The 26,679-nt window shown below is 39.4% G+C and overlaps 1 protein-coding gene across 1 annotated transcript in view; it reads right to left on the bottom strand.

The window, feature by feature from the left end:
* GPC1 (glypican 1) overlaps window positions 1-26,679 on the bottom strand; it is a 275,461-nt gene that overhangs the window by 121,403 nt on the left and 127,379 nt on the right. Inside the window, exon 2 of the mRNA XM_060767941.2 lies at window positions 19,998-20,156. Within this exon, the coding sequence (XP_060623924.2) occupies window positions 19,998-20,156 (159 nt within the window). The remainder of the gene's footprint in view (window positions 1-19,997; window positions 20,157-26,679) is intronic.

Consider the following 26,679-nt stretch of genomic DNA (forward strand, 5'->3'; position numbering starts at 1 on the left):
TCCCTGTAAGTCAGAGTTGACTTAAAGGCTCATAACAACAATAAAAACACAGAAACCACTGGCATATAGGAATTAATAGTAGCTGACACCAGCTAAGAGTGAGACTAGCACTGTGAAGTTTTCTATTGAAAATGAAACAACAGTACAGTTGAAATGAAAATATAATGGAACAGCACAGTTTGATGCCACTACTTGAAAGGTGCAAGTTAACCAAACAACACTTCATTCCCTACAGAAGTGAATCTCAACAGTAGGTTTACCACATGCTGCAGAGCAATATGTTTATTGCCCTTTATTACTCCTCAAGGACCAATTGATTCATTTTTATTGGCATTAAAACAAAGCTTTGTTTATATTTTTACTAGGAAGCCACTCTGTTGTTTTAGGCCATCATAACAGCTTATTTGGCTCCAGATTTTCAACTCTATCCAGATACAGTAAGCAATATTTTCAGCGATCTCACATGGTGCATAACAATGACAGCTAGGTTCTTTTTAAAAATACTAATGTGCAACTTGACATTCAGCTGAGGATGATAATTTGATTAACAATTTTCTTTTAATGGACATGACATAGCAAATGCGCACACTGTCTAGCCAATGCATGAAATTGCTAATGACCAATACTAATTGCCTGGATGGGTGGTAGGGAAACTAAAGGGAATGCAGTCTATATCCCTTTCCCACCTTCAAAATGCGAGAAGACGTTAGATACATCATTTCATCAAACAGCACCATGAGGCTGAATCCCATTAGTTAGTCCAACCAAAAGTAGACCTATGGAATAAGTTGTTGAAGGATGAGTCAACACATATGTCAGTGAATCTATTTTGCTTGAGACTAATCAAAGGCCTAGGTGCGGGGAAAAGCAGTGAAGTGCATACGGCTGCTATTACAGCCGTATTTCCTATGTTATTATCAGTAGAGTCAAGGAATGACTTTCACAAAGGTCTCTTTCTGACCTTGGATTGCCTTCTTCTGCTAGAGACAAGTATTTTTCCTTCATACCTGTTCTCATAGTCTTTTACTTAAAGCTGCCAGGGATTGAATCTTTTGTACGTGAAGTACATAGTCTATTCTCTGAGGTACAGCCATTGCTCCCATGACAGAATTCACTCAATTTATAAAGTACAGAAAAATGCATTCAGGAGTATAAGTGACTACAACTTTAAAAATTACTCATATGTGAACAGTTTAAGAAAATATCTATTTTATTTATTTATTTATTTATTTAGATCATTTCTAAAAAAAAAATGCAACCTGAAACACAAAACAAAATGTATACTCTTGTTTTCTCTGTTCAAGAAAGCATCTGTTACCAATCTTCCTTTTTGTTTCTGATGAGCCCTGCCACCATCTGCCATGGCTAAAACCGTAATAGTGGCAGTAGCAATAGCAGCAGCAATCATAACTCCATTGCCTTCCCCCTTTCTCTCTCCAATCAAAGATTGCTTATGTAAGCTAGCCAATTGACAGTTTAAAGCACAGTTCTTCCATTCCCCTCATCTGCAAACACTGGGCACAGTTTTATTGCAGGGAAATAAAGAGAAGTGGCTTGAGGAGAATTCTATAAGGATTCTATAAGGAGATGCATTTTTATTTCAGCAGTTTTCTTTTGTCACAGTAACATCTGACTCCTCTATTTGCCACCAAATCTCAGTACAAACTGTGCCACCAGGATACAGATTTTGACAGAAGCATGTTTTTGGTTTAGATGGTTTGAGGAGAGTAGTGGGGGGATCTTGTGAGGGCTGCAAAACACGGGATACATGAGGTCCACAGGTCACTCTTTCCTGACCTCAGAGATAGCTGATATATCAGAAATAGGTCCAATTATTTCACCATTATGCCTCCAACAGTAGTGGGAAGAAGAAGAGATATCTATCCTTCCATCAGACTTCTTGTCCACATCCTTTTATGTATAACATCCACCCCACATGATTCAAGATATAATGTAATACATCACACAGCTTGGGACTTTGTCAAATATTTGCGTTTCAAAATGATTTATTCCTAGGGAGCACTGTGCCAGTAAATCATGGAGAAGTTATCTTAAGATTGATAAGCACCCCAAAACCTTAACTTATGAGATAAAGAAACATGGTCTCAGTTGCTATATTATCCAAAATGGACAAACTAGAGAACATTGGGAATATGTAATAAAAATCCCCCTGTATCTCAGATTCCTGTCATCCGCTTCAGACTGTATCTTTGCATGAAGTCAAGCATAAAGGCAGTACTATATCTCTTTTGCCTTTTGCTTGTAAGTCTTGAAAATAGCTAAGTCAAAGCTTTCAGATGATTAAAGGCTAGGGTTGCAGGAATTAATTGATTAGGCAGTGTGATTACAGTTTAATGGCTTGTTCACATATTCAAAGTGAAATTCTGATTAACTGGAGAAAGCTATCTGGATTCTAACAGAGGTCCTGACAGATGCTGGTCAGTTTCCTTTACTAGCATTTTTTTTCTTTTAATACCAGCAAGGGGCTTCCATCGATTCCTGCCATTTTGAGAGTTTTCAAGATTGTGAATATATATGGTGTTACGTCTGATAATGAAACTGGAGAACTTGCTTTTCCTTCCAGGGGCTGCTCACTAAGGGCGCTTCCCAGACAGGACTAAAATCCATGCCAAAGCAGATTTCAGTCCCACGCCAGCCAAAAAACCCAGGCTTTCCCATGGTGGGTGGTGGTGCTACATGCCATCCCAGTTAAAACTAGGATGGCACACAGCCACCCCAAAGCCCCCCCCCCCAATTTCCCCCTAAAAGTAAAGTAAAAATATCTGGCTTCCATAAGTTCCCTCCTGGTGCCACAAAATGATGTGCCAGGAAAAAGGGGGCCAAGGAGGAAAATCCCTCCTCACTTCCCATCTCCTGGTGCATCATTTCTTCAGCATTTTTTCTTTACTTTTAGGAGAAAATTGGGTGCTTGGGGGGAGGGGGTGGGTGCCCTCCAAGTCTTTCAGGCTCCAGTAGCCCAAAAAACTGAGAAGGCTGTGTGGATTGGGAATCATGTGATGCAGTCCCCGGGTCCAATTCCCACAAGGCCCACAACTGGTAAGACCCAGATTTTACCTTAAGATCTATATCTTCTTGTTGTTCATTCGTTCAGTCGTCTCCGACTCTTCGTGGCCTCTATATCTTACCAGACATTTAATTAGTTTTGGACAAACCAGATATTCCAAATTAATGCATTTTTACCAGAGACATCATTTGGACACTCCAGTAAAAACTGAGTCAGGTCCCAGGATATGGGCTTATCTGGATGGGCCCTAAGATTAACTGGGAGATTCTAAATTGGACCACTTGGTTTCTTTCATCTAGCAAAACAGAGGGAAAACTGGATATTATGAAACTATTCTCTCTAAATAGGGTTGAACAATTTTGGTCAGAACCCTTTATCACAGGAAGTGTTGGCTAAGATTGATGTGGTTGTAAACCAAAACCATCCAAAGAGCAACAGCTATCCATCCACACTCTTAAAGAATCTGCACTGCATTCAGCATTGATTGACATAATGATTACATACTGCATATGCAACTTAATTCTCTCCTTCTTGTACCATATTACACTACACACACATGACCACTGACTGTCCCCTCACACCAGTCTGTCTTTATATTCAGAGAACTAGCACATCAAGTCAAAGATTAGGCTTAAGCCTACATTTCTTGTTATCACTTTGTGCCCTCAAGTTATTTCCGACCTATGGAGATGCTAAGGTGAACGTATCTAAGGGTTTTCTTGGCAGGATTTGTTCAGAAGAGGTTTGGCATTGTTTTCCTCTTGGAAGAGGGATTCCTAAATAACATAGCTGTGTCTGCCTCATTTTACTGTGATGACTGTGACTATATTCATCATCATAATTCCTCTTCAGTTGCTGATAGTAACACCACACGTTTATAATCAAAGCTCAGCTGATTGAATGTATACTCTGCAAGACAGACGGTTTCAAAGGGATTTAAACATTAGTCCTCCTGAACATTAAAGTAAAATCCACCAACACTGTCCTCGGAAACAACTGTGACTGTACTTCATTAACTTAGTGCGCACATTCTTATATCACAGCAAAGCTGTGGTTGTATTTGAAGTCCCCAAACAGATGTCATTCCACTTTTGTCTGAACACTGCAGATCCATTTGAGACATAACATGGTAACATCTGCTACGCCACTGTGTATAGTGGCTGAAGCAAATGCTTTTATTTTCTGGCCTATATTTCAGTTATTTTAAGCACATGATACAGTTTTTGCTCTCGGCATCAGGTTTTTTGTTTGTTTGTTATTCCTTGTCCACTGAACCTAGAAGCACTGTCTTCTCATCCAGTCAGCAGACTTTTGAAAGGGGGAAAGGGAGCAATTGTGCTCTTGTCATCCTTTAAAACAAACTATTGGGCGCACCTGAAATCATGCCCAGAAGCCTACAATAGAAGTTGGCAGCTTTGATGGGAGACGATGGGGTTGTGAAGGGGAAAGCAAGCCTCCAGGTGCTCACGCTGTTACAGGTGGATAGAAGCCTTGGCTTCCCCGAGGCAGCTATCTGTCAGGTTTAATCTCCCCAACTTCTGGAATGTGCTTTTGATAGACACCATGCTTCATTTCAGTTAAGTCATAGCTACTGAGAGGGAAGCTGCTACTCACGGCATGAGGAAGGAATTACCTCTTTGACAGGGTTTGATTTCTGTTGAAAACAGCAGCCGGATCATCCTGAATCGCTTTCTGTTGTTTACATTTTCTAAAGATAGGTCTCCTCACCTCCTCCTCCATCTCCTCTCACAACATACAAGCAACAGGACTGCTCAAGGCTTCCCATCACCTTATTTCCAAGAAGAATAAAAGACATTTTACCTTTGTTCTGAGGCTTGTTTACTTTCCTGCATAAGCCTCTGACTTCTCATTCTGTGAGCAACATGTTATGTTTGTCAAGTTAAAAAAACTGCTTCCCAACAACCACAAGCAAGAGGTTCATAGAACTGATTCAGAAATTTCTTTTCAGTCACTCAGGCGATTTGCTTCTTGTTCAACAGGGCTTTTGTGAATGTTTCAAACTACGGGCTGATTTTCTTATCTTCAGTCTCTGGATCTGTTATCATGGATTGTACAAGTAATGGCATGCCAGGATGAATTTTAATGTGCAACTGCTTACCATGACACTTCCCATAGACATGTCCCAATGAAGCCTCCAAAATGCAGGCAGTGTGTCAGTTCATCTCTCTATTTCTCTGGCATGTGTGTTTCTTATATGCAAACAAACAGTAGGAATCATATAATGCTAATGCATTTAAAATGAGCAGAGTGTCACAGAAAAATGAGCTGATAAAGAGGGATAGCAAAATATGTCATTATAGGTGAAAAAGTCCCTGTGTTCTGACTTGGTTCTATTACAATACAGTGTGCAATTGTGCATTTTAGCAAAATGCATGTCTAATAATATTGCAAAATAAATGTGCCAAAGAATTACCCTCTTTATGCACTTGCTTTTCCCTATATGTCTTCTCGTATAAATATTTGATATGGCCCTAAAAGCTGCTTAGTTGAACTAAAGAGGATGATTGCCTTATTGCAGAGCTTTGAATACAGGGATTGTTGGCCCACTGTAAAGCCATTCTAGCCCTCTATGATAATGGAGGACCATCATGCAGTATTGCCTTGTGCTCGGTTGGCTCGTATCCTGTAAAGGGCACTGGGATACTACACAGAGGAAGTATTTGCAATTTTCCTGGACATTATCTCTATTCTAAATTGTGCTTTGTAGCAGACAGCCAAAATGGTTGGAAGCTTCTGCCTACACACACTGTAATGGCTCCAATTGTGGTTCTGCCAATGAGACAGTCAGATAGTAAATAAAGCAGAATTTCACTCATTAGAATTTGTTATGGAACTAAAAGGCCTCAGACTATGAATGAGATAGTTAACCTACATCAATATATGCTATTAAATTGTTATTTTCTGGTTCGTAGACCTGATGCCTTGTTGGGGCTGTTAGATTACAATCTTGCTATGATACAATCCCCCTTCTAGGCAACTGTTAAACAGCAAATCTGCCGAAGTTGCACACATACTTCTAATTAAGAGTGTTATTCTGCCATTCTAATACATTATCAGATTAAGTTACAACAAAATCTTTAAAAACTATTATATTAGAATAATCTGGATATAATAGTCTACAAAGGCAACATAAAATAATCCAAATAAATCAAAATGATGGTTTAAACACTTGAATAAATTGATTTCTTTATAGCAACCCTTCATTCCATGACCACAGGCCACAACTATGCTGTTCTTGTGAGGGGCTAAGAACCCAGGTGTCAGGCTTCCTTCTTCAACTTCAGTTATTGCCTGTAGTTTCCATTGATCCCTATTTCAGCCAACTTCCTTTGCTTAGACCCCTACCACACAGCTGTATAAAGTCCACATTGAACTGGATTATATGGTAGTGTGGACTCACATAATCCAGTTCAAAGCAGATATTGTGGATTATCAGCCTTGATATTCTGGGTTATATGACAGTGTGGAAGGGTCCTTGGTTTCTTTCTGGGTCAGATTCCCTAGACTTCTCATCTCCCTTTTCTCGAAGCATGTAACTAACCTGACACTGCTTTAGAATTGCTTCCTGCTTCCTCAGTATGTTTTTTGTATATCTTAGCATCATTGTCCTCTTAGCAGCTACAAGCACAATCATATTTCCTCTTCAGAAAAGAGCCCCATCTGAGCTGAGACTATAAGGGCTATAACAAAGTCTTCAAATGGAGTGAACTGGCCAGTAGTGCTTCTTTCAGTGCTCTAGAGAGTGGACATGGGGGGGGGGGGGTAGACTACTGGAAGGGGACAGCAACCTTTTTTTACATCCAACATGTGCGCAAAGTCCTCTGGAGGAGGGTGTAATGTGCTCTCCCTGTCAACTGTCTGCTTCTGCTCTAGGAAAATAACACTAGTGAGATGGAATGCTGTTCCATATTTTGTTTGAATGCCACATGCATGGATATTAAACAAATAATTTGTGAGCTGCAGCTACTATTTATGCTAGCTGGGAAATTCTGGAAACTGTACAGCCAACCCTCTGTATCAACAGATTCAATCAAATGGCTTGAAAATACTTTTTTAAATTTCAAAAAAAGAAAAAAAAAGAAACCAATTTTGAATTTCTCATGTAACATAAGGGATACCATTTTATTACACCACTGTACATCATGGTACAATGATGTAGTGAAGTGGTATCACTTATGTTAAATGATTTTGGTATAGAAGCAAAATGGCAGTTGATACCAAGGGCCCAATGTAGTTCTAAAAGCTATCAACTTGATCCTAATAGGCATTCGCTTTGGGTCCAACCTATCTTCGAGACCGCATTTCTTTCTATGAATCAGCACAGGCTTTAAGATCTACCAGGAAGGCTCTCCTCTCGGTCCCACCTCTGTCTCAAGTGCGGTTGGTGGGAACAAAAGGGAGGGCCTTTTAGGTGGTGGCCCCCTGGCTTTGGAATGCCCTCCCGAAAGAGATAAGGATAGCTCCCACCCTCCAAGCTTTCTGCACACAATTAAAGACCTGGCTTTTTTGAGAAGCCTTCAACCATGTTTAGACTCTCTAATAATATATATGAGGACCTTTAGATTCTTTATTAGCACTATATACTTTTGAGATTGAATACTGCTGTTTTATCTACAGCCATTGCTGTATTTTATTGTTTCTACCAAGGGGTACTGTGAATTTATGATGTTGTGTTGATTTTTTATTGTCTACTCATATGTTTTGTTTTGACCTTGATGTATTTTGCATGTCACACCTTGAGTGTTTTGTGAGCCAGCCAGAGTACCTCTGGAGATGGTAGCGGGATATAAATAAAAGATTATTATTATTATTATTATTATTATTATTATTATTATTATTTGAAACACAACAACATGAGTCAACAGCAGACAAGATCACTATGCTGGCTGTTGTATTGGATCACACGTCGGACGCTTCCTAAGTGTCTAGGACTGTGTGCTGTATCGGCAAATGATGCATGCAGATCCCAGTAAGGTGGCCTTCTGCAACTGGCAGATGGTAATTTTGTCAGTGCCGATTGTGTTTAAATGCAGGCCAAGGTCTTTAGGCACTGCACCCAGTGTGCGAATCAATACTGGGACCATCTTTACTGACTTGTGCCAGAGTCTTTGCAGTTCGATCTTTAAATCCTCATATCGTGTCAGCTTTTCCAGCTGTTTCTCTTCAATCCTGCTGTCTCCTGGGATTGTGGCATCGACAATCCATACTTTGTTTTTTAAAATGATTGTGAGGTGAGGAGTATTGTGCTCCAGAACTCTGTCTGTTTGGATTCGGAAGTCCCAGAGGAGTTTGACATGTTCATTTTCTGTAACTTTTCCCAACTTGTAATCCCACCAGTTCTTTATCACAGGCAGATGTTATTTGTGGCACAAGTTCCAATTAATCATCTGAGCAACGGTGTTATGCCTCTGCTTGTAGTCTGTTTGTGCGATCTTCTTGCAGCAGATGAGGATGTGATCTATTGTTTCATCTGCTTCCTTGCAGAGTCTACATTTGGGGTCTGTCGCCGAATTTTCAATTCTGACTTTGATGGCATTGGTTCTAATGGCTTGCTCTTGGGCTGCCAGAATCAGTCCCTCCATCTCATTTTTCAAAGTTCCATTTGTGAGCCACAGCCATGTTTTTTCTTTGTCAATGTGGCTCTCAATTTTTCCCAGGAACTGTCCATGGAGAGCCTTCTTTTGCCAGTTTTCTCTTTGCTCTGAATTGTGTTTTTATGATATTCACTCTTTGTCTTCTGCACTTTAAGCAGCTTACTACTATTGACTTTCTTCAATGTTGGTTCTTGACTGCCTTTCCCATAATCTGCCAGTGTGCGTTTCTTTTCTTCTACCATTTGTTTCACTTGCAAAAGCCCTTTGCCTCCTGATTTTCTGGGCAGGTAAAGTCTGTCGACATCAGTTCACGGATGTAATAAGTAGTGGATTGTCATCAGTTTTCTTGTTTTTCTGTCCAGATCATCCAGCTCTGCTTGTGTCCAGTTCACAATTTCAGCAGTGTATCTAATGACGGGGATGGCCCAGGTGTTAATAGCCTTGATCGTATTTCCGCCATTCAATTTGCTCTTCAAAACCTTTCTGACTCTTTGGACATATTCTTTGCTGACCACATTTTTCACATGCCCATGCTTGATGTTGTCCAACTGTAGTATGCCCAGATATTTATAGGCTTCAGGCTGATTGGACTTTATGGTTTGCCCATTTGGCATTTCTATGCCCTCGCTGTGTGTAATTTTCCCTTTCTTTAATGCCACTGTGGCATTAAAGGCCAAGCTCCATACTGATGTCAGTGCTGAAGATTCTGACTGTGTTGGTCAGTGACTGGATTTCAGTTTCTGATTTTCGTAAATCTTTAGATCATTAGATTATTATTGTTATTATTATTTTATTTCCACATTCAAAGAAAAAAGGTGAAAAAAATGAAATGTCATCACCCAACACTAAACATTCTCCTACTAAAACATCAGCTCAGGAAATGTTAATTGTTCTGCTGCCCTGATTCATTCAGTCCTAAATCTTTCATGTCTTAATTATTGAAGCAAGTACATTGAACCCTCTATGCAAAGACAGCACTGAAGAATGCAGTGTGTTTAAAATCGAATGCTAATGTAAATTGATTCCTTAAACAAAGCAGCATTTGTTTGGTCTTGAAATCTGAGGCAAGAGTGGTGAAAAAAGCACAATAATTTATTGATAGCTGGATTGTTAATCTTTTGGTCATGACAACTTCCAACATACCCTTCCTTCCTATTACCATCTGAATTAGTGATTGAGTTCTAAGTGAATACTTAACTGTTCAAATAAAATGCCATAGTCATGATTTCAGTTGTCCTCTTGGCCTATTCACTCATCAGTTTACAGCGAATGTCAAATCAGTTTGCAGACAGCCTGCTAAAAATACACACTTACAAAATTTACACCAAAGAGCTTACGAATATTCTAAATAGTCTGCCTTGTTCCATATTACAAACTACAAGTACCTAAATTGTTCAAGAAATCAGAATTAGTTTTTTAATTGCATGTGAACATTTTCCTTAAAAGGACTAAATGATGTTGAAAAGCCAAGTATCTCAGCTCCTAGTTAAAGGTCAGCTGTCTCCCAGTCTGTGTAACAAAAAGCACCTAAGCACTTTGGAAGAGCAGAATCCTACAAGATTAAACTAGAGAAAGAGAGGAGCAGGGGATATTAGGGTTTAACCACTGTGCTTTAATTAATGTCACACCAGCAGTCTTGTTTTACTCAATGCATAGTCCAGCACTGTCACTTCCTATTAACAAGGTAAAGGTTTTCTCCTGACATTAAGTCTAGTCATGTCTGACTCTGGGGGTTGGTGCTCATCTACATTTCTAAGCCGAAGAGCTGGTGTTGTCCGTAGACACCTCCAAGGTCATGTCGCCAGTATGACTGCATGGAACGCCATTACCTTCCCACCGAAGCAGTACCTATTGATCTACTCACATTTACATGTTTTCGAACTGCTAGGTTAGCAAAAGCTAGGGTTAACAGCAGGAGCTCATGCCGCTCCCTGGATTTGAACCACCAACCTTTCAATCAGCATGTTCTGCAGCTCAGCAGTTTAACCCACTGCGCCATCGGCTGCTCCAATTGACAAACCCCCTTTTTATTCATTTATTGTGGTTTGCTCCCTACAGTGTCTGTCTGCAACCGGAAACAAACGTGCATCTAGAACAGATTCTATCTCTACTTGCAACTCCTAGTCTGCCCCTCCCAAATTTGCGCCAAGAAGCCCCACTGTGCAAGTGGAAGTGATTTGTATAACTTTGGATGGAGCTGAAAGCTGATATGGAAGATGCCATTCTCCACGTTATAGACCTCTATGGTAACACTTTCCAAATAAAAGGGGTAATCTTAATCCTTTCAATCACCCCCATATTTCTTAGTGAGGGTCAGATGATAAATTAGTTAAGTTCTAATTACTGAGTATACCCCAAAATCCCCAAATTTAGGTGCTAAGCCTAGTCATATATACACATTGAGGAGAAACATTTCTGATTATAGTGCTAACAACACTATTTTGGCCTTGCAGCCTAATAAAATGATTCACTTCTGATTAGATATACTGTAAATATTATTGGAAAGATGTTAAGAAATCTATAGCAATCATTACACAGAGAAAGGGGTAATGTTTGGCTACTAACCAGCAGAGGGCACACCAGTCACTTTTTGTTGATTTGTAAGAATTACAGGGAGAAAAAAGCACTACTTTTCATTGTGTTCCTGTCAACATTTTTATTGTTTTTCCAAGTTTACAATGCTGTAAATTGTATAGATGCTGAGGTCAAGGTCCCCTTTGAAATGGGGCTTCTCTCTCTCTCTCTCTCTCGCCACACACACACACACACACAATCCCTAACTAAACGAATGTAATTGTTATGTTTACTACAGACATGATATGATTGTTTCGTTTCACACATGCATATTGTTAATTTTCAATAAAAAGTTTGCTGAAACATGTCAAACTATTCTTTTTTTCTTTGTGGCACAGAGATCTATCTCTATTCTTTCCACATAGTTTTCTCCTTCTAGTACCAAAGTTTTGATTAAAGCGGTAAAGCTCAGAAATACACTGATCTTAACTGAAGTATGCCTGCATACAGAGCAAAGTGATCTTCTATTACCCCAGGGAATGAAAAACAGAAATCTCTCAGAAACACTGTTGTAATGGTGAACTCAGAGACACAGTCTCCTCTATACTTCTAACTGAACCATCGTACTTTCTCCAGGGTGTAGCTGTACATAGGAGATATTGATAGAACAAATGATCATAAAAAGATTTGGGTGCCAAGATCCACCTAGCTTCCTGGGCAGGAGCTACCATTACCACAAGTGGCTTCTCTTTAGCATAGCCCTTTACTGTACTTCTTTGACAAACAGGCATTTAACATATAATTGCCTACAAATAATTCCATTCTTTTGATGACAATTACTATTCCTGACACAGTTTATTGAGATCAGCAAGGCAAAAGGCATATTGTATATTTAGCAGTGTATTTAGTGTGGTATAATATATTGTTGAATATATCATACGTGGCCAGAATTACTGGGTTGTTGTGAGTTTTTCGGGCTGTCGGGTCTTGTTCCCGTTGTTTCGCCTGCATCTATGGCAGTCATCCTCAAAGTTTGTGAGGTCTGCTGGAAACTAGGAAAATGGGGCTTATATATCTGTGGAGAAAGAACTCTTCTCTGTTTGAGGTAGGTGTAAATGTTTCAATTGGCCACCTTGATTAGAATTGAATGAGTTAGCAGTTTCATGTTCTGGCTTCTTACTGCCTGGGGGAATCCCTTGTTGGGAGGTGATTAGCTGGCTCTGATTTATTCTTGTCTGGAATTACCATTTTTGAGTGTTGTTCTTTATTTAGTGTAATGATTTTGGAGTGTTTTAATACTTGTAGCCAGATTTTGTTCATTTTCATGGTTCCTTCCTTTCTGTTGAAATTGTCCACATGCTTGTGGATTTCAGTGGCTTCTCTAGCCTGACATGGTCGTTGTTAGAGTGGTCCAGCATTTCTTTGTTTTCAAATAATATGCTGTGTTCAGGTTGGTTCATCAGCTGCTCTGCTATGGCTGACTTCTCTGGTTGAAGTAGTCAGCAGCGCCTTTCATGTTCCTTGATTCATGTTTGAGCAATGCTCAAACCTGTCTCACCCTGGTCATTCCACAGATATATAAACCCATTTTTCCTACTTCCAACAGACCTCACTGCCTCTGAGGATGCTTGCCATAGATGCAGGCGAAACGTCAGGAGAAAAATTGCCTCCAGAACATGGCCATATAGCCCGGAAAAACCTACAACAACCCAATGCTACGTTTGATGGTGCCTATGTAGACTTGTCCACAGCTGCAAGGTATACGGTAGACTCCTGCAGAGATGAGAGGATTCCTCTTGTCCTTTGTTGAATTTAGTATTTGTTGGATTTTCTTAGTGGGTCTGTAGATAGTTTGTAGGTTGTGTTTCTTCGTCAGCTTCCCTATGTGGTCATCTGTGGATGCCTGCCATAGATGCAGGTGAAACGTTAGGAGAGAATGCTTCTGGAAAATGGCCATACAGCCCAAAAAACTCACAACAACTCTGTGGTATAATAGTTTGCAATTGGATGAAGAATCTGGAGACCAAGGTTTGAATCCCCATTCAGCCATGGAAACCAACTGGGATACCTTGGGCAAGTTGCACTATTTCAGCTTCAAAGCAAAGGTAAACAAATATTGCCAAGAAAACCCACAACAGGGTTGTCATAAGTCAGAAACAACTTGAAAACACACAACAACAACAACAACAACAGTTGAAGATTGGACTATGACTTGTTTTGCCTTAGAGTACCCATAATCTGGAAACAATTTGAAGGCACATAACAACAATGTGTGTGTGTGTGTGTGTGTGTGTGTAAAATTCTTTCATCCTCTGAGCTATTTGGTTTCTTCATATTTTAATCCCTTGAGGACAGAACTACGAACACTGATAAAAATGCTGTTGGGTATCTTTGAGCCTATGAAAATAAATCAGATATAAAATCAGCCAGACTACTTAAAGTGTCTGGGACTCCCAACTGCAAAAAGTTACATATTTCAGACTGTCGGCAGAGGGAAAATGGATGAGACAGAACTGAAAATATATAAAGATAGAGAATCTAACTAATAGAAAAAGCTGGAACACATTATGGTGGATGGTTCATAATGTTTAGGAACTGGCTGGTTTAAGTAAAATGAGAATGACCTGTTAACATGTAAACAAGCTCCCTGGTGACCCACTTTGGATGTCCTGTGTATTGCTGGAAGAAAGGTTCTGGGAATTACCATTGATGTCCAGGTTGGGGAATCTTTTGAGTCTCTGGGTCCAGAGAGGCAAGTCCTCCCATGACACCTTACTCTTGGTGTCATAGCAGCAGACAGGAATTTGTGTTCAACAACATCTGGATAACCATGGCACCCATAAAAGCTGAACTGCCCTTTTAAAAGTCCTAATCTTACCCCCAACCCACCATATAATTTGATACTAATATTCAGAAATTACAAGCAATATATGCGATTGTGCCAGCAGGATGTGAACAAATCTATAATCAGTTATGATTGTATAATGTGCAGTTGTTACTGTGCCCATAACATATGGTCCAGGAGGAAGCACAGTAAACAACAATGTGACAAAATACTCGTTATAGAGATGGCAAAGAGAGATAGAGGCTGACCTGGAAATGTGCCAATGACCTGAAGGCTTTTTGACCAAAAAAGTTAATATCTTATTTTCAGAATTTGTTGCTTACATTTCATTTCTATGAGTGTTCATTTTATTCTGTTTTATTGCTCCTTTATCTGGATTTTGTATATGATCATAAGTGCCGAGTGGGCAGTAGGGAAATTTGTAATTCTGTCAAATGAATAAATATTGTTGTCTTGGGACTGGAACTGGCAGCTGAAATAATATTTTATCCACTACATTTGGTTGAGGTCTGCTTACATAAGCAACTGTCCTGGCTAAAAAGGACCTGATCTAATTTCTCCTTTCAATTTAGTTGCATTTTTCTGAGTTGAATATGAGTCTGGATAAAGAGTCAGCCATTGGATATTTCTCATTTATATGTATACTTGTGAAAGCTGGACAGTAAAGAAAACTGATGGGAAGAAAATTAACTCATTTGAATTTAGGTTCTGGAGACGAGTTCTATAGATACTGTGAATTGCTAAAAAGATTGATCAATGAGTCCTAGAGCCTGAGCTCTCCTTAGAAGCCAAGATGACTAAAGTTGATGTTATGGTTTTGCCATATCATGAGAAGACATGATGGACCCTAGAACTGGAATTCTGTTGGTGTACTACACCCATATAACTAGATTGGTATAAATCAGTGGTTCCCAACCTTTTTTTGACCAGGGACCACTTGGCCAGGGACCACTTTGACCAGGGATCACTCTCCAACATTAGTACCAAAAGGGTTACAAATCAGTTTTTGGTCAACTTTAGATTTGGTTTGGTTATTTGGGGTGCTGATTCAGAAAATTGCATTGGATAGACCACATCAGCTCAAGTTTCTGATGCAGAACATATGTCATCCAGGAGTTGCCGTCTGCTCCCCCACAGAAAACCATATTTAATAATCTAGAGCTGATGTGGTCTACCCAAGGGGGCAGAGCTGGTCAGCGACAGAGAAGGAGTGGCAGGCGGCACAAAAGGAGTGGAAATAAAATAACTAAATAAAGAGGAAGGAGGCTCGTGAACCAGATTTTCATCCTTGTGGCCCATTGGTGGTCCGCGACCCACAGGTTAAGAACCACTGGTATAAATGGAAGAAGTAGAAGGGAAATAGATTAGAACAGGCCTATTTTGTCTGTCATTCCTTGCCTTGCAACCCAACTTCAAAAGTACAACCACTAGAAATATAGTGTACCGGAAGGATTCAAGCCTACATGTGATTTTAGCAAACTTGTGCCATACTATATTTTCTAAACTCTTTGTCAACTGATTTCAGCTATTCTTAAATAATAGTGGAAACCGCAGTTGCACTGCTTGGGATTATTAATTGCTATTGTAAAATTTAACCAAAGCTAATGGTTCAAACAGCTTGCATAGCAACCACTTCAGCTTTATTCACAATGTTATACAACAGGACCCATTTTCTGTCTTTTAAGCTATGTTTATTACAATAGTGGTCTTGTGGTGTAGGAACTCCTTAAAAGAGTCAGAGTAGTGACTATCCTGGTGTGCCTTGCACAAGATGTACCTGCATATTGTCAATTTGAACCATCACAGGTTTAGAGCAAAGCCAGACAAATTAACTGATGTAAACGTGGGAGACTCATTTAACCAAAGTTGTTTTGTATTTAACCCACAGGAACACAAACCCCCTTCTAAGCCTGCCAGGACAAAAATAAATAGTTTCATCTTTATGTATTCAGTTTTACAGCCTACGACTATCTATCTCAAGTGCAAATATCAGAGATGACTGTTCTGTTCAATGAGCCAGTGGATTCCATCTGGCTTGATTTGTCTATGGAATAAGAAAAGACATTTATATGTGCCTTCTTCTTTTGCTTCACACTTTTATTGTGAAGGTTTTGCTGACCTCAAAATTACTCTATATCTCTCCATATGTCATTAATAAGAATTTTTAATCACTACATAAAATTGTAGATTGATACCCAATTAACATTTATAATGAATCACAAGTACACTTCAAACTCTATTCAACTTGTCCTAAACATTTTGTTATTTTAGGGAAAGGACAAGATTCATATCTTACCCTTACCAATTACATGTATTAGCTGAATGAGTTGTATTTTCTTTAAATGTTGCCTGTGTCAGGGTAGGATTTTTTTTGGGGGGGGGGGCGGGAAACACAGGACAAATTGAAGGGAACAACACTGTGGAGTCCAAGAGAACAGTTGTGAGTCCATCACTGCTGCCCCTCAGCATATGTCACCTGCCAATAGAAGTAGGGAGTAGTCCTGATTCCCAGTAGTAGTGGCAACATCCCTTATTTTGGAGTTCAAGACAGACAGATCTTTCATACCTGCAGTCCCTCCATGCACTTGGAAGCCCTGATTTATCAGGGCTCTAAACCATATGGAGAGATGTCAACTGTAGAAGAGGCTTTTCTCTTCAGCATATTGTTTGCCATACAATAGGTGTGGAGATAGCCTTCTCCCTTCTGTCAAACATTCAGATTAACTCTGTTCAGAAGCTTGGATTGTCCATTGCCGGCTTGTGTTTGTTGTCTTTTGTAGTTGCCTTCTCTGAACATATTACGGTCTGTGCCACCCCACAAGTCATGCATGTGTTAGTTTTATCATGTAACACACACTGCTTGTGCTATCACGCGCTGGGCCTGTGAAAAGGTCTGTAGACAGGATGTGCTCTGCATGCCCAACGGGACGCCGGGGATGCCTCAGATTAGAAGCCCTATAGATTTCCGTAAACAAAGTCTTTAGAAACTTGGAAAGTTTAACAAAGTCCTTTATTAGTGCTTAGGTCTTCAATAAATCAAACAAATACTTCAAGGCTTTGAATCAACTGGTGGCTTTCTTAATCTTGTCCACAAGGGACAGGCAACTATCTTCATGAACTGTTTCTTCTCTATCAGGGAAATCTTTGACCTCTACCTGGGCAATCTGTCTTAGGCTCTGCTGGTGTGGGCCCCTACACCCAGTCCAAATTGCGTTATGCTGCCGCGAGTGGTCCTTACCAAACAGAGTCCTTTTGTAGATTTCCAAGAGGAAAGAAGGTCTTCAATTCCCAGCGAAGGTTGGCTGTAAAGCTGTGGGACTGGATTCCCCCAGCAAAAACTATGCTTCTATGTAGAGCTGTGGGACTGAATTCCCCCAGCAAAAGCTATGAAAAACGAAGCTGACTCATGCCCTGTATGAAAGGCTTCTCTGTGAGGACTGAACTAGAGGTCTCTTTTTTCCCTCCTAAACCCAGAAAAAGGGGTGGAACTAAAGGACCTAATGATGATTGATGGGTCATTGGCCCTATAATTGCAAACCAAGGGAAGCCACCTTATTGCAAAATGCATGGAACTTTGAAATACATGCAAACACTCAAAGAAAGAAAAAGAAGCTGGAGCTCCTGGTACAGCTGTACCAGAACACTGCTCATATAACACACACTGCTCATATGACACTATATTGAAGCATCTATTCAGGCAAGCAGTTAGTTGCTACCATAGGGCTCTCACACACAGAGTTCTCAACCTCTGTGTGTCATGCAACATGCGACTTCTAGGAAGCAATGCAACAATTGAGTCCTCTCAATTTCTGAGTTACGCCAGCATGTTAGGACTAAAGGTGTGTAGCCTAATTTTCTCCCTGAATGTTTATGTGCCAGGGATTTTGATTTAAGGACAAAGTTCAAGAGGCAGATCTATCTGCATTGTAAAGTAATCCAGCCCCAGGAGGTGATCCTGCTGTGCGATAGGTCTAAATGTATACTTTGGTATTAACATTAAGTAATTTCACATTTGCCTTTATGCCCCAGTTTTGTGCAACCACCTCCAATATTCCTCTGGTAACATCTGGTGTATCTATCTGAATATCTACTCGATTTCTGAAGAAATCAAAATATGACATAAGTCAAATACGTTTTTTAAAAATCAGACATGAATAACTTTATCCAGTTAGCTTATTTCATGTACAAAATACTGACTGTGACAATAGTTAAGGAAGGAGAAAAAGACTTGATGGGAATAGGGTACATGTTCATTGACCCCAGGATACAGGCTGTTGCTAAAGAGAAACGATTTCTGCATAATGGTTTGATACAATAAAAAATGCCTTTTTTTAACTGAATATACATTGCTTCATGAGATAAATGTGATCATAAATAGTCCAAAGTAAATAAATACATAATATTTCTCAAACCACTGAAAACACACAGATAAAGGAAATATGCAACTTCAGTCAGTAATTTTAAGAAAAACTTGACTTTGTTCCAGAAAAGGAATACTAATGATCTGACACTGCACTCTCCTATCAAGCAATCTGTTTGGTATGTAGTGTATTGTATAGCACATTCTGCTTTTAATTACATTCAAGGCAAGAGGCTAGATTTATCTCAGTGTCCTACATTTATAAATGTGGGCAAACATCAGTGCAAACACCCAAAACATTGAATTAACAAGTAACTGTAGCATCTGAAGACTATTTGTTCCAAACCAAATAGGAATTTTCCATGACTCCAGATTTGAATACTCTTTTGACTGGGATAGGCAACTTAACATGGCTGGGGCCCAAATCTTATATCCTACTGTGCTTTATTGCCAGTCACAGAAATGTCCAGAAATGGTAAAATATTTTCAAAACAGTCTGAATACAGAACTCAATTTCCAGTGTCCTTTCTTTTTGTTTGGAAGGGAGGTTGGGAGTGTTGGTGTGTGTGTTGGGGTGGGGGGTGGGTGGGTTAAAGACCACTTCTGGAGGCCTTGAGAAGAAAGTAAACAAGTAAGGAAACAGGAAACCAATGTCAAGCTCAGTTTCCCCAAAAAGTAAATGTTTAAGTGTTACAGACAAGTGGGATAGATGGGATGGAAAATATGTTTGCCCACTCCACTTCAGATTTATATGCCTATATATGTGGTATCACTTTGTGCTGATACACCATCTAAATAGTGTGAGCATATGCAGAGTCTTAACCCGGGATCTCCATTTTTTTTTTCATTTTCAGGTGTTGGGATGGGAAAGATTGGGCTTGCACGAATAGGTGATCAATTAATGTTGGTCCAAACTGTCTGGAATTACCTTGATTCTTGAGAATACAGGATTTATAAATGCTGTACTTTTGCTATTTGTGTCCAGAGCGATTTCAAGGCACATGTAAACTCTTGAACATGTAACTCATTCCAGCTTCAGAAGTAGTTCCACTGACATCTTTAGCCCCACTAAGTAAAAGTAATTTCCTCATTCATCTTCACAACCCTCCATGTCCTCAGTCTGTTCAATAACATAAAGATTGCCTTAGAACACAGCTTGGCATTTGCCAATTTTGCTTTGCTGTCTGTTGGCTGCACAAGAACCTGCACAATTCATTTGACTTCAGCTTCCATATGAAGCCTTGACATCAACTAAGCCCTTTCCAAAGACCTTAAGATCTGCTGTATATGTTTGCACAGAGGTCCTTTGGGAAGAACATGAATAACATAGCCAGCTATACAGAGATTTGAGCAAAAACCTGTTTTTTGTTGAATCCAAATAGTACAGAAACTTCTTTCAATGATTGGTATAAATTACTTATGTTTTCTGCTCACTGTTACCTAGTAGCTAACTTTCAATTAAAACTGCAAATAAAATTACAACATATATGAATAAATACATATAGGCAAAATCACAAGTGATTGTGTCTATTAATATTTATTTACTCTATTTGTATCCTGCCTTTCTCTACCCCAAAGGGGACTCAAGGTGGCTAATATCCATCGCTAGGCAAGGTAATATGTGTTTGCATTACTTACCATCAAAGTTCTTGTACTGGGCTGTTAAGATCACTTGCACTGAGCGCATGGCTTCTTTCAGCATCCCTTCAAATTCACTCTTGCTCTTGTTGGCAAAATTCTCCTCCATCTCACTGGTACAGCAAGTATAACCTTGTGGGCAAATTCTCAAGTGTTCCCCTAAAAGAGAGCAAGAAACAGTTATAAATGTGTGTGCATATTAACAGTTTTTAAAATTTGTATAGTGCATTTAAAATTGGCTTGAATCTCATGGTGAAGAAAGGTATGATCTGAAACAAACAAACAAAACCAGAATGTTTGACATAGCTATGAACATAAAAGAAATTTCTATTAGAGTGTAGAGGAGAGTGAAAAAATGTACAGCAATCTTTAAAGAGCTGATAATCCACCCTTTAAAGATTTCCTCTCTATCAAAGGAAAATCAGCAGTACCATTTTGGTTCGGCAAGGTTTCAGTCTATTTTTGAAGTCCTCAATTTTTTTAAAAAATCTATTGGGTTTATACCAAAAAAAATATGTCCTCACTTCACAGCCTGTATGTCAGTAGTTCTCAACCTTCCTAATGCTACGACCCCTTGATACAGTTCCTCATGTTGTGGTGACCCCCAACCATAAAAATATTTTTGTTGCTACTTCACAACTGTAATTTTGCTACTGTTATGAATTGTAATGTAAATAACTGATATGCAGGATGTATTTTCATTCACTGGACCAAATTTGACACACATACCCAATATGCCCCAATTTGAATACTGGATGGATTGGGTGGGGATTGATTTTGTCATTGGGGAGTTGTAGTTGCTGGGATTTATAGTTAATGTACAATCAAATAACATTCTGAACCAAACTTGGCACACAGAACTCCCATGACCAACAGAAAATACTGGAAGGGTTTGGTTGGCATTGACCATGAGTTGTGGAGTTATAGTTCACCTACATCCAGAGAGCACTGTGTACTCAAACAACGATGGATCAGGACCAAACTTGGCATGAATACTCAATATGCCCAAATGTGAACACTGGTGGAGTTTGGGGGAAAATAGACTTTGACATTTAGGAGTTGTAGTTACTGGGGTTTATAGTTCACCTACAATTAAAGAGCATTTTGAACCCTACCAATGCTATAATTGGGCCAAACTTCCCACACAGAATCCCCATGACCAACAGAAAATACTATGTTTTCTGATGGTCTTTGGCGACCTCTCTGTCACTCCCTCATGGCCCTCCCAGGGATCCTGATTCCCAGGTTGAGAAACACTGCTGAATATGATTTGAGGTGACATTCTAACTCTTCTTTAAGGCTGTTTGGGACCCAGAAAAGTTATTTTTAAACTAGAAAGTAAACTAGAAATATCTTAAAACTTTAAAACATTTTCAGTACACTTTATAAAAAGAGGGGTGAAGGCATGTATGTACGGATTCAGTCCTGCAAAATGTTGGAGCCTTCCAGCGCCTGGGAGATAGCCACTTTTGATCTATTTCTAAAAATAAACCTCAGATTGTTCCTCCTGTTCAGTCACTGACAGGAATTTGCTTCAATACACACAACCAATGAAAAATGTATCTTATCTGCCCAGGCCGTAAAATAACCTAATTTCAAAGAAGCCAGTGTGTAAAATGTAATTTTATTGTGATGACAGCAATCCTGTCTGGTATTTTATGCAATGGCTGCTTTTAATGTCACAGCTGAGTTGGAGTGTCTATTGTAACCCATGTCTCATCTTGTCTGTTTCAAGACCCAATTTGAGGTAGCTCCGCAAATGAGGACGCTGCCTTCGGAATCTGATCATTCCCCTCCCAAGCACACACCTTTCAACACTTGGAGCCTTACGGCTTGTGCTTTTAGAGGGGATGAATGTATCTTGGTCTCTAAATCACTGGGTAAACTGCAGAGTTGGAGAAAACATGGAGAGTGATATTTTAGACTGTGTGGATAGATAAGCGTTCAATATTTGGCAGCAACCAAGTCTGTCTGGAATGACTATTTTTCCATGTTCCAATAGGTACACTAGACTATGGGATTCATGGCTCTGCATCCCTATGGGCCACCTGTAACCTCCTTCTTGCTCCTTGATATAGACAGTACTGGATGTCTGCCAGTTCCTTCTGGGAACAGCAGATAATCAGAGGAGAAGCTATAAACCTGTCCTCTTCCTCCTCCTCCACCACCACCTCTTCCTCTTCACCTACACCCCACCCCCATTCTCACATAGTAATTATTTAGATTATCTCTAAATATACTCTAGATTCTTCTTGCCTGGAAGGAAGACGGAGGGCCTAAAGGCATTCACAATCATTCATCTTCTAATGAACAGTGTGAAATGTTGTCATTGGGATGTGCCTTTAAGTTATTTCTGACTTATGGCAACTGTAAGGCAAAATTACCACAGAGTTTTCTTGGAAAGATTTATTCAGAGGGACTTTGCAATTGTCTTCCTCAAGAGCTGAGAGAGTAGGACTTGCCCAAGTTCACCTCATGGCCAAACAAGGATTTAGACCAGTGATTCTCAACCTTCCTAAATGCAGTTCCTCATGTTGTGGTGACCCACAACCACAAAATTATTTTTGTTGCTACTTCAAAACTGTAATTTTGCTACTGTTATGAATCATGATGTAAATATCTGATATGCAGAATGTATTTTCATTCAGTGGGCCAAATTTGGCACAAATACCCGATACGCCCAAATTTGAATACTTGTGAGGTTGTTGGTACTGATTTTGTCATTTTGGAATTGTAGTTGCTGGGATTTATAGTTCACCTATAAATGATGGAATTGATCCACTCTTGGCACACAGAACTCCAATGACCAATAGAAAATATTGGAAGGGCTTGATGGTCATTGATCTTGAATTTTTGAGTTGTAGTTCATCTACATCCAGAGAGCACTGTGGACTCAAACAATGGTAGATCTGGACCAAACTTGGCATGAATATTCAATATGCCCAAATGTGAATACTGGTGGAGTTTGGGGGGGGGGGGGAGACTTGACATTTGGGAGTTTTAGTCACTGGGATTTATAGTTCACCTACAATCAAAGAACATTCTGAACCCCACAAATGATAGAATTAGGCCAAACTTCCCACACAGAACCCCCATGACCAACAGAAAATACTGTGTTTTCTGATGGTCTTTGGTAACCCCTTTGATACCTCTTGTGATCCCACCCCAGGGGTCCCAACCCCCAGGTTGAGAAATGCTGAATTAGACTGTGATCTCCTAGACCTCAATTCCAACATACAGATTTTATTAAAGGAAAATTTACCTGCTTTATTTTTAGCTACCCTAATTAAACTACACAGAAATCAGGTTGATTTCGCATGAAACCCATTTTTCCTCTCACTTGTTTGTCCAAATACTGGGAAAGAAGGTGTTGAAGTAATTAAATGTAATGCACTCTTTTTTCTAATGTAAGGTTTGCATATTTGAAAATAATGATTAAACACATAGCACTGTTTCATTGCTTAGGGAAAACCACACTTTTATTGTGAAGATCTTTTAACTAACTCTCTTTGGGAGCTGCCTGGGGTCCCACTCTCAAAGAAAGATGGCAAATAAATGAGGTGGTGGTGATGATGTGAGCTACCAGACATTAAGATTGCAAATATATGCACACTTGAACTTGAACTATGATGTGATAACATAGTTGGGTGTTCTTTCAAACATTCGCTGATTTTATATATGGTGGTCTTTTGGGGGCAAATCCACAGTATGAACTATAAAATGCAACAGCAAAGCAACAAAATAGCAATGAAGGGCAGAATTATAGTACAGACCAAGACACAACTTGAGTATCAGAGAGCCTAAGAAAATACAAAGGTCTTTCACCCAAAGGAAGCACAGTTACCAAAGAGTTTCAGGAAACAAGATTGCCATACATGAGATGCCAAAGCCAATGGCAGTCATCTCTCTAGTCACTAGCCACATTATTTCAGCTAGTGAGATGCCCAAAAGGAAGTCTCCAATGCCAGTCTTAGTATTTGGACAGCATAATGCAAGAACAGGGTGAAGAACCTTTGCCCCTCAGATGTTTTGGGCATCAATTCCCAGAAGTTACATCCGCCATGGCCAACGGTAAGGGATTATGGGAGTTTGAGTTTTTAAAAAAGCACCCAGAAACCCATTTTTTGTACCTCGATGCAAGAGAAGACTATCCTGTGGCTACCCAAGCCAGAGCTTTAAGTTACAACATGTATGAAACTACTGGTGTCCCATTTCACCATCAATAAAATGCCATTCTCTGTTCTGCTCAGTTCACAAAAACTGTCAAATTACACTCCAAGAGGGAAAATGGAGAGATAAAATGAGAAAGGGGCCAACATTCTCCCACAGTAGCCAACAAAAGCTAGTGTTTAGCAATCAATGTATAAATCTGTCTTTTCAAACAGTCTGAATAACACTGTCAACACTTTCATAAAATCCACTTTCATTTCTATGGGGAATATATCTGTAGCATTTGGTATCACAAATTTCAACCTAACAGGAAGAGAACAATTCTTTGTTTTCTGTGTGTAACACAGATGGCATGCACAATGCAAAGGAAATTTTGTTTTTAAGGACATCTTTTGATTTTCAGTTTCATCCTGTGATGTTGATCTTTTCGGTTATTTCTGCACCTTTCTCTCCCTGTCCAGCTAAGAAAATATAAGCAGGATTCTTGGGTTTGACTTTTTTCAGATAATATGGTTTTATTTTGTTATTTCTCCCTTGCTGATATAGGAGCCTAATGGTTAAAGTGGGAAAATGGGGTTGTATTGGGGATGTTTGTCTGTCTTCATTCACAAAGAATGCAATCTCCTAGTCAGGTAGCAGTCTTCTACATGGAGATCATAGGCAAGATCTCACAGTGATTAACAATCAATGGTCCTTTGGGCAGAGCAACAATTTCTATCTCCAAGGATGCAGCTGACTAAGCAAAACAGTTGTGCCGACTGGCATGAAATATACTGAAAAAGTTATAATGAAAAAATTAAAGGGAACAGTTCACAAGCCTTGGGAAGGGAGAAATTGTTGCTGTGAGCACATAACATTTTTGTCTTTTGGTCTGCTTGTTCAGAAAGACAGACAGTAAGAGGTTGCCTTTCTTCCTCTTAACAGCAAAAAGAACCTCACCCACAAAGCCACGTTCTCCTCTCTAAAAGCAGATGATCTGAAACACAGCTTTGGAAATTTAGTTTTCTTTCTGGATGACAATTTCCAGAATTTCCAAGTCAACATGACTGGTGGTAAATATAGCAATATCTGCTTGAGTGCCAGTTGTCAGATATTAAATATTCTCTCTTGGGGCACAATAAAAAGGGCAAGTTGACCTCTGTCCATGAAATAGGTTTTGCAACAAAGGAAAGCAGATTTTGATCCTGCAAACTCAAATTGTATTTAGGATGCTTATATGTTTAAAGTTCTGCAAGATTATTATTGACTTATGGAGACCTCATGAATTTTATAAGGGTTTTCTTATTCAAGAAATAGTCAGAGATGATATTCCCAGTTCGAATCATCCTGTTTCTCCAGTGTCTTCCTTTCTGTGCTCATGATCTTTTTCTTCCTACTGCTACTGTTTACATCAGAACAGTTATAGTGCCAGAGCACACCAAAAGAATTCCAGTCTATGGAGAAGAAATTTAGCATATCTTTACCCTTGGCTTCATAAAATTGTATTTGAGATGTATAGAAAATGGAGAAAACTTTCTTGAATGACATCTTTTTTCCATGGCTGAGGAAATTATTTCTTTTTTTCCTATCATGGATGAAAAAGCAACTACAGAAAACTGCTATGAAATATTTGGAATGAGTAATATGCTTCAATTTCCTCATTCCATAAGCTACAGTTCTAGCGTTGCTCTTTACAAGGTTTTATTAATTCAAAATGCATGTAAGATGAACTACAGCACTAATAATAATAATTCATGTGTACTTAACATTGCCATGCCCTGTGCAAAATAGACCAAACAACATGTCTCTGGCCCTTAAGATTTTAATAGTATGAGATTGATTCTATCCAAGTAATTTTTGTTCAGTTTACTATAAAAATTGACATTGTTTTTTAAAACTTTCATTCTTTTTCATTCCTATTCACATAGAGAAAAACTGAGAAATATGAGCCTAAGTAGCATTAACACAGAACAGCTAGCTTGTCCCCTCACTCTTGGGTATACAGGTTGAACTCCTCTTATCTATAATTCTGAATATTGAAATACTCTGAAATCAAAGATTGTCCACATGGGTGACTGAGATAGTGATACCTTTGCTTTCTGAAGCTTCAATGTACAAAATCTTTGTTTCATGCACAAAATTATTTCCAGGCTATGTGTATATATAAAATATAAATTTAGACTTGGGTCTCATCTCCAAGGCATATTACTATGTAAGTAAAGGTAAAGGTTTCCCCTGACAATAAGTGTAGCCATGTCCAAATCTGGGATGTGGTGCTCATCTCTATTTCTAAGCCCAAAGAGCCGGCATTGTCCGTAGACACCTTCAAGGTCATGTGGCCGGCCTGACTGCATGGAGCGCCATTACCTTCCCACCAAGGCGATACCTATTGATCTACTCACATTTGCATGTTTATGAACTGCTAGGGTGGTAGAAGCTGGGGCTAAAAGTTGGAGCTCACCCTCTCCCCAAATTCAAACTGCCAACCTTTTGGTCAGTAAGTTCAGCAGCTCAGCAGTTTAACTTGTATGTC

Source organism: Anolis sagrei, chromosome 3 (assembly GCF_037176765.1).
Source record: "Anolis sagrei isolate rAnoSag1 chromosome 3, rAnoSag1.mat, whole genome shotgun sequence".
Classification (NCBI taxonomy): domain Eukaryota; kingdom Metazoa; phylum Chordata; class Lepidosauria; order Squamata; family Dactyloidae; genus Anolis; species Anolis sagrei.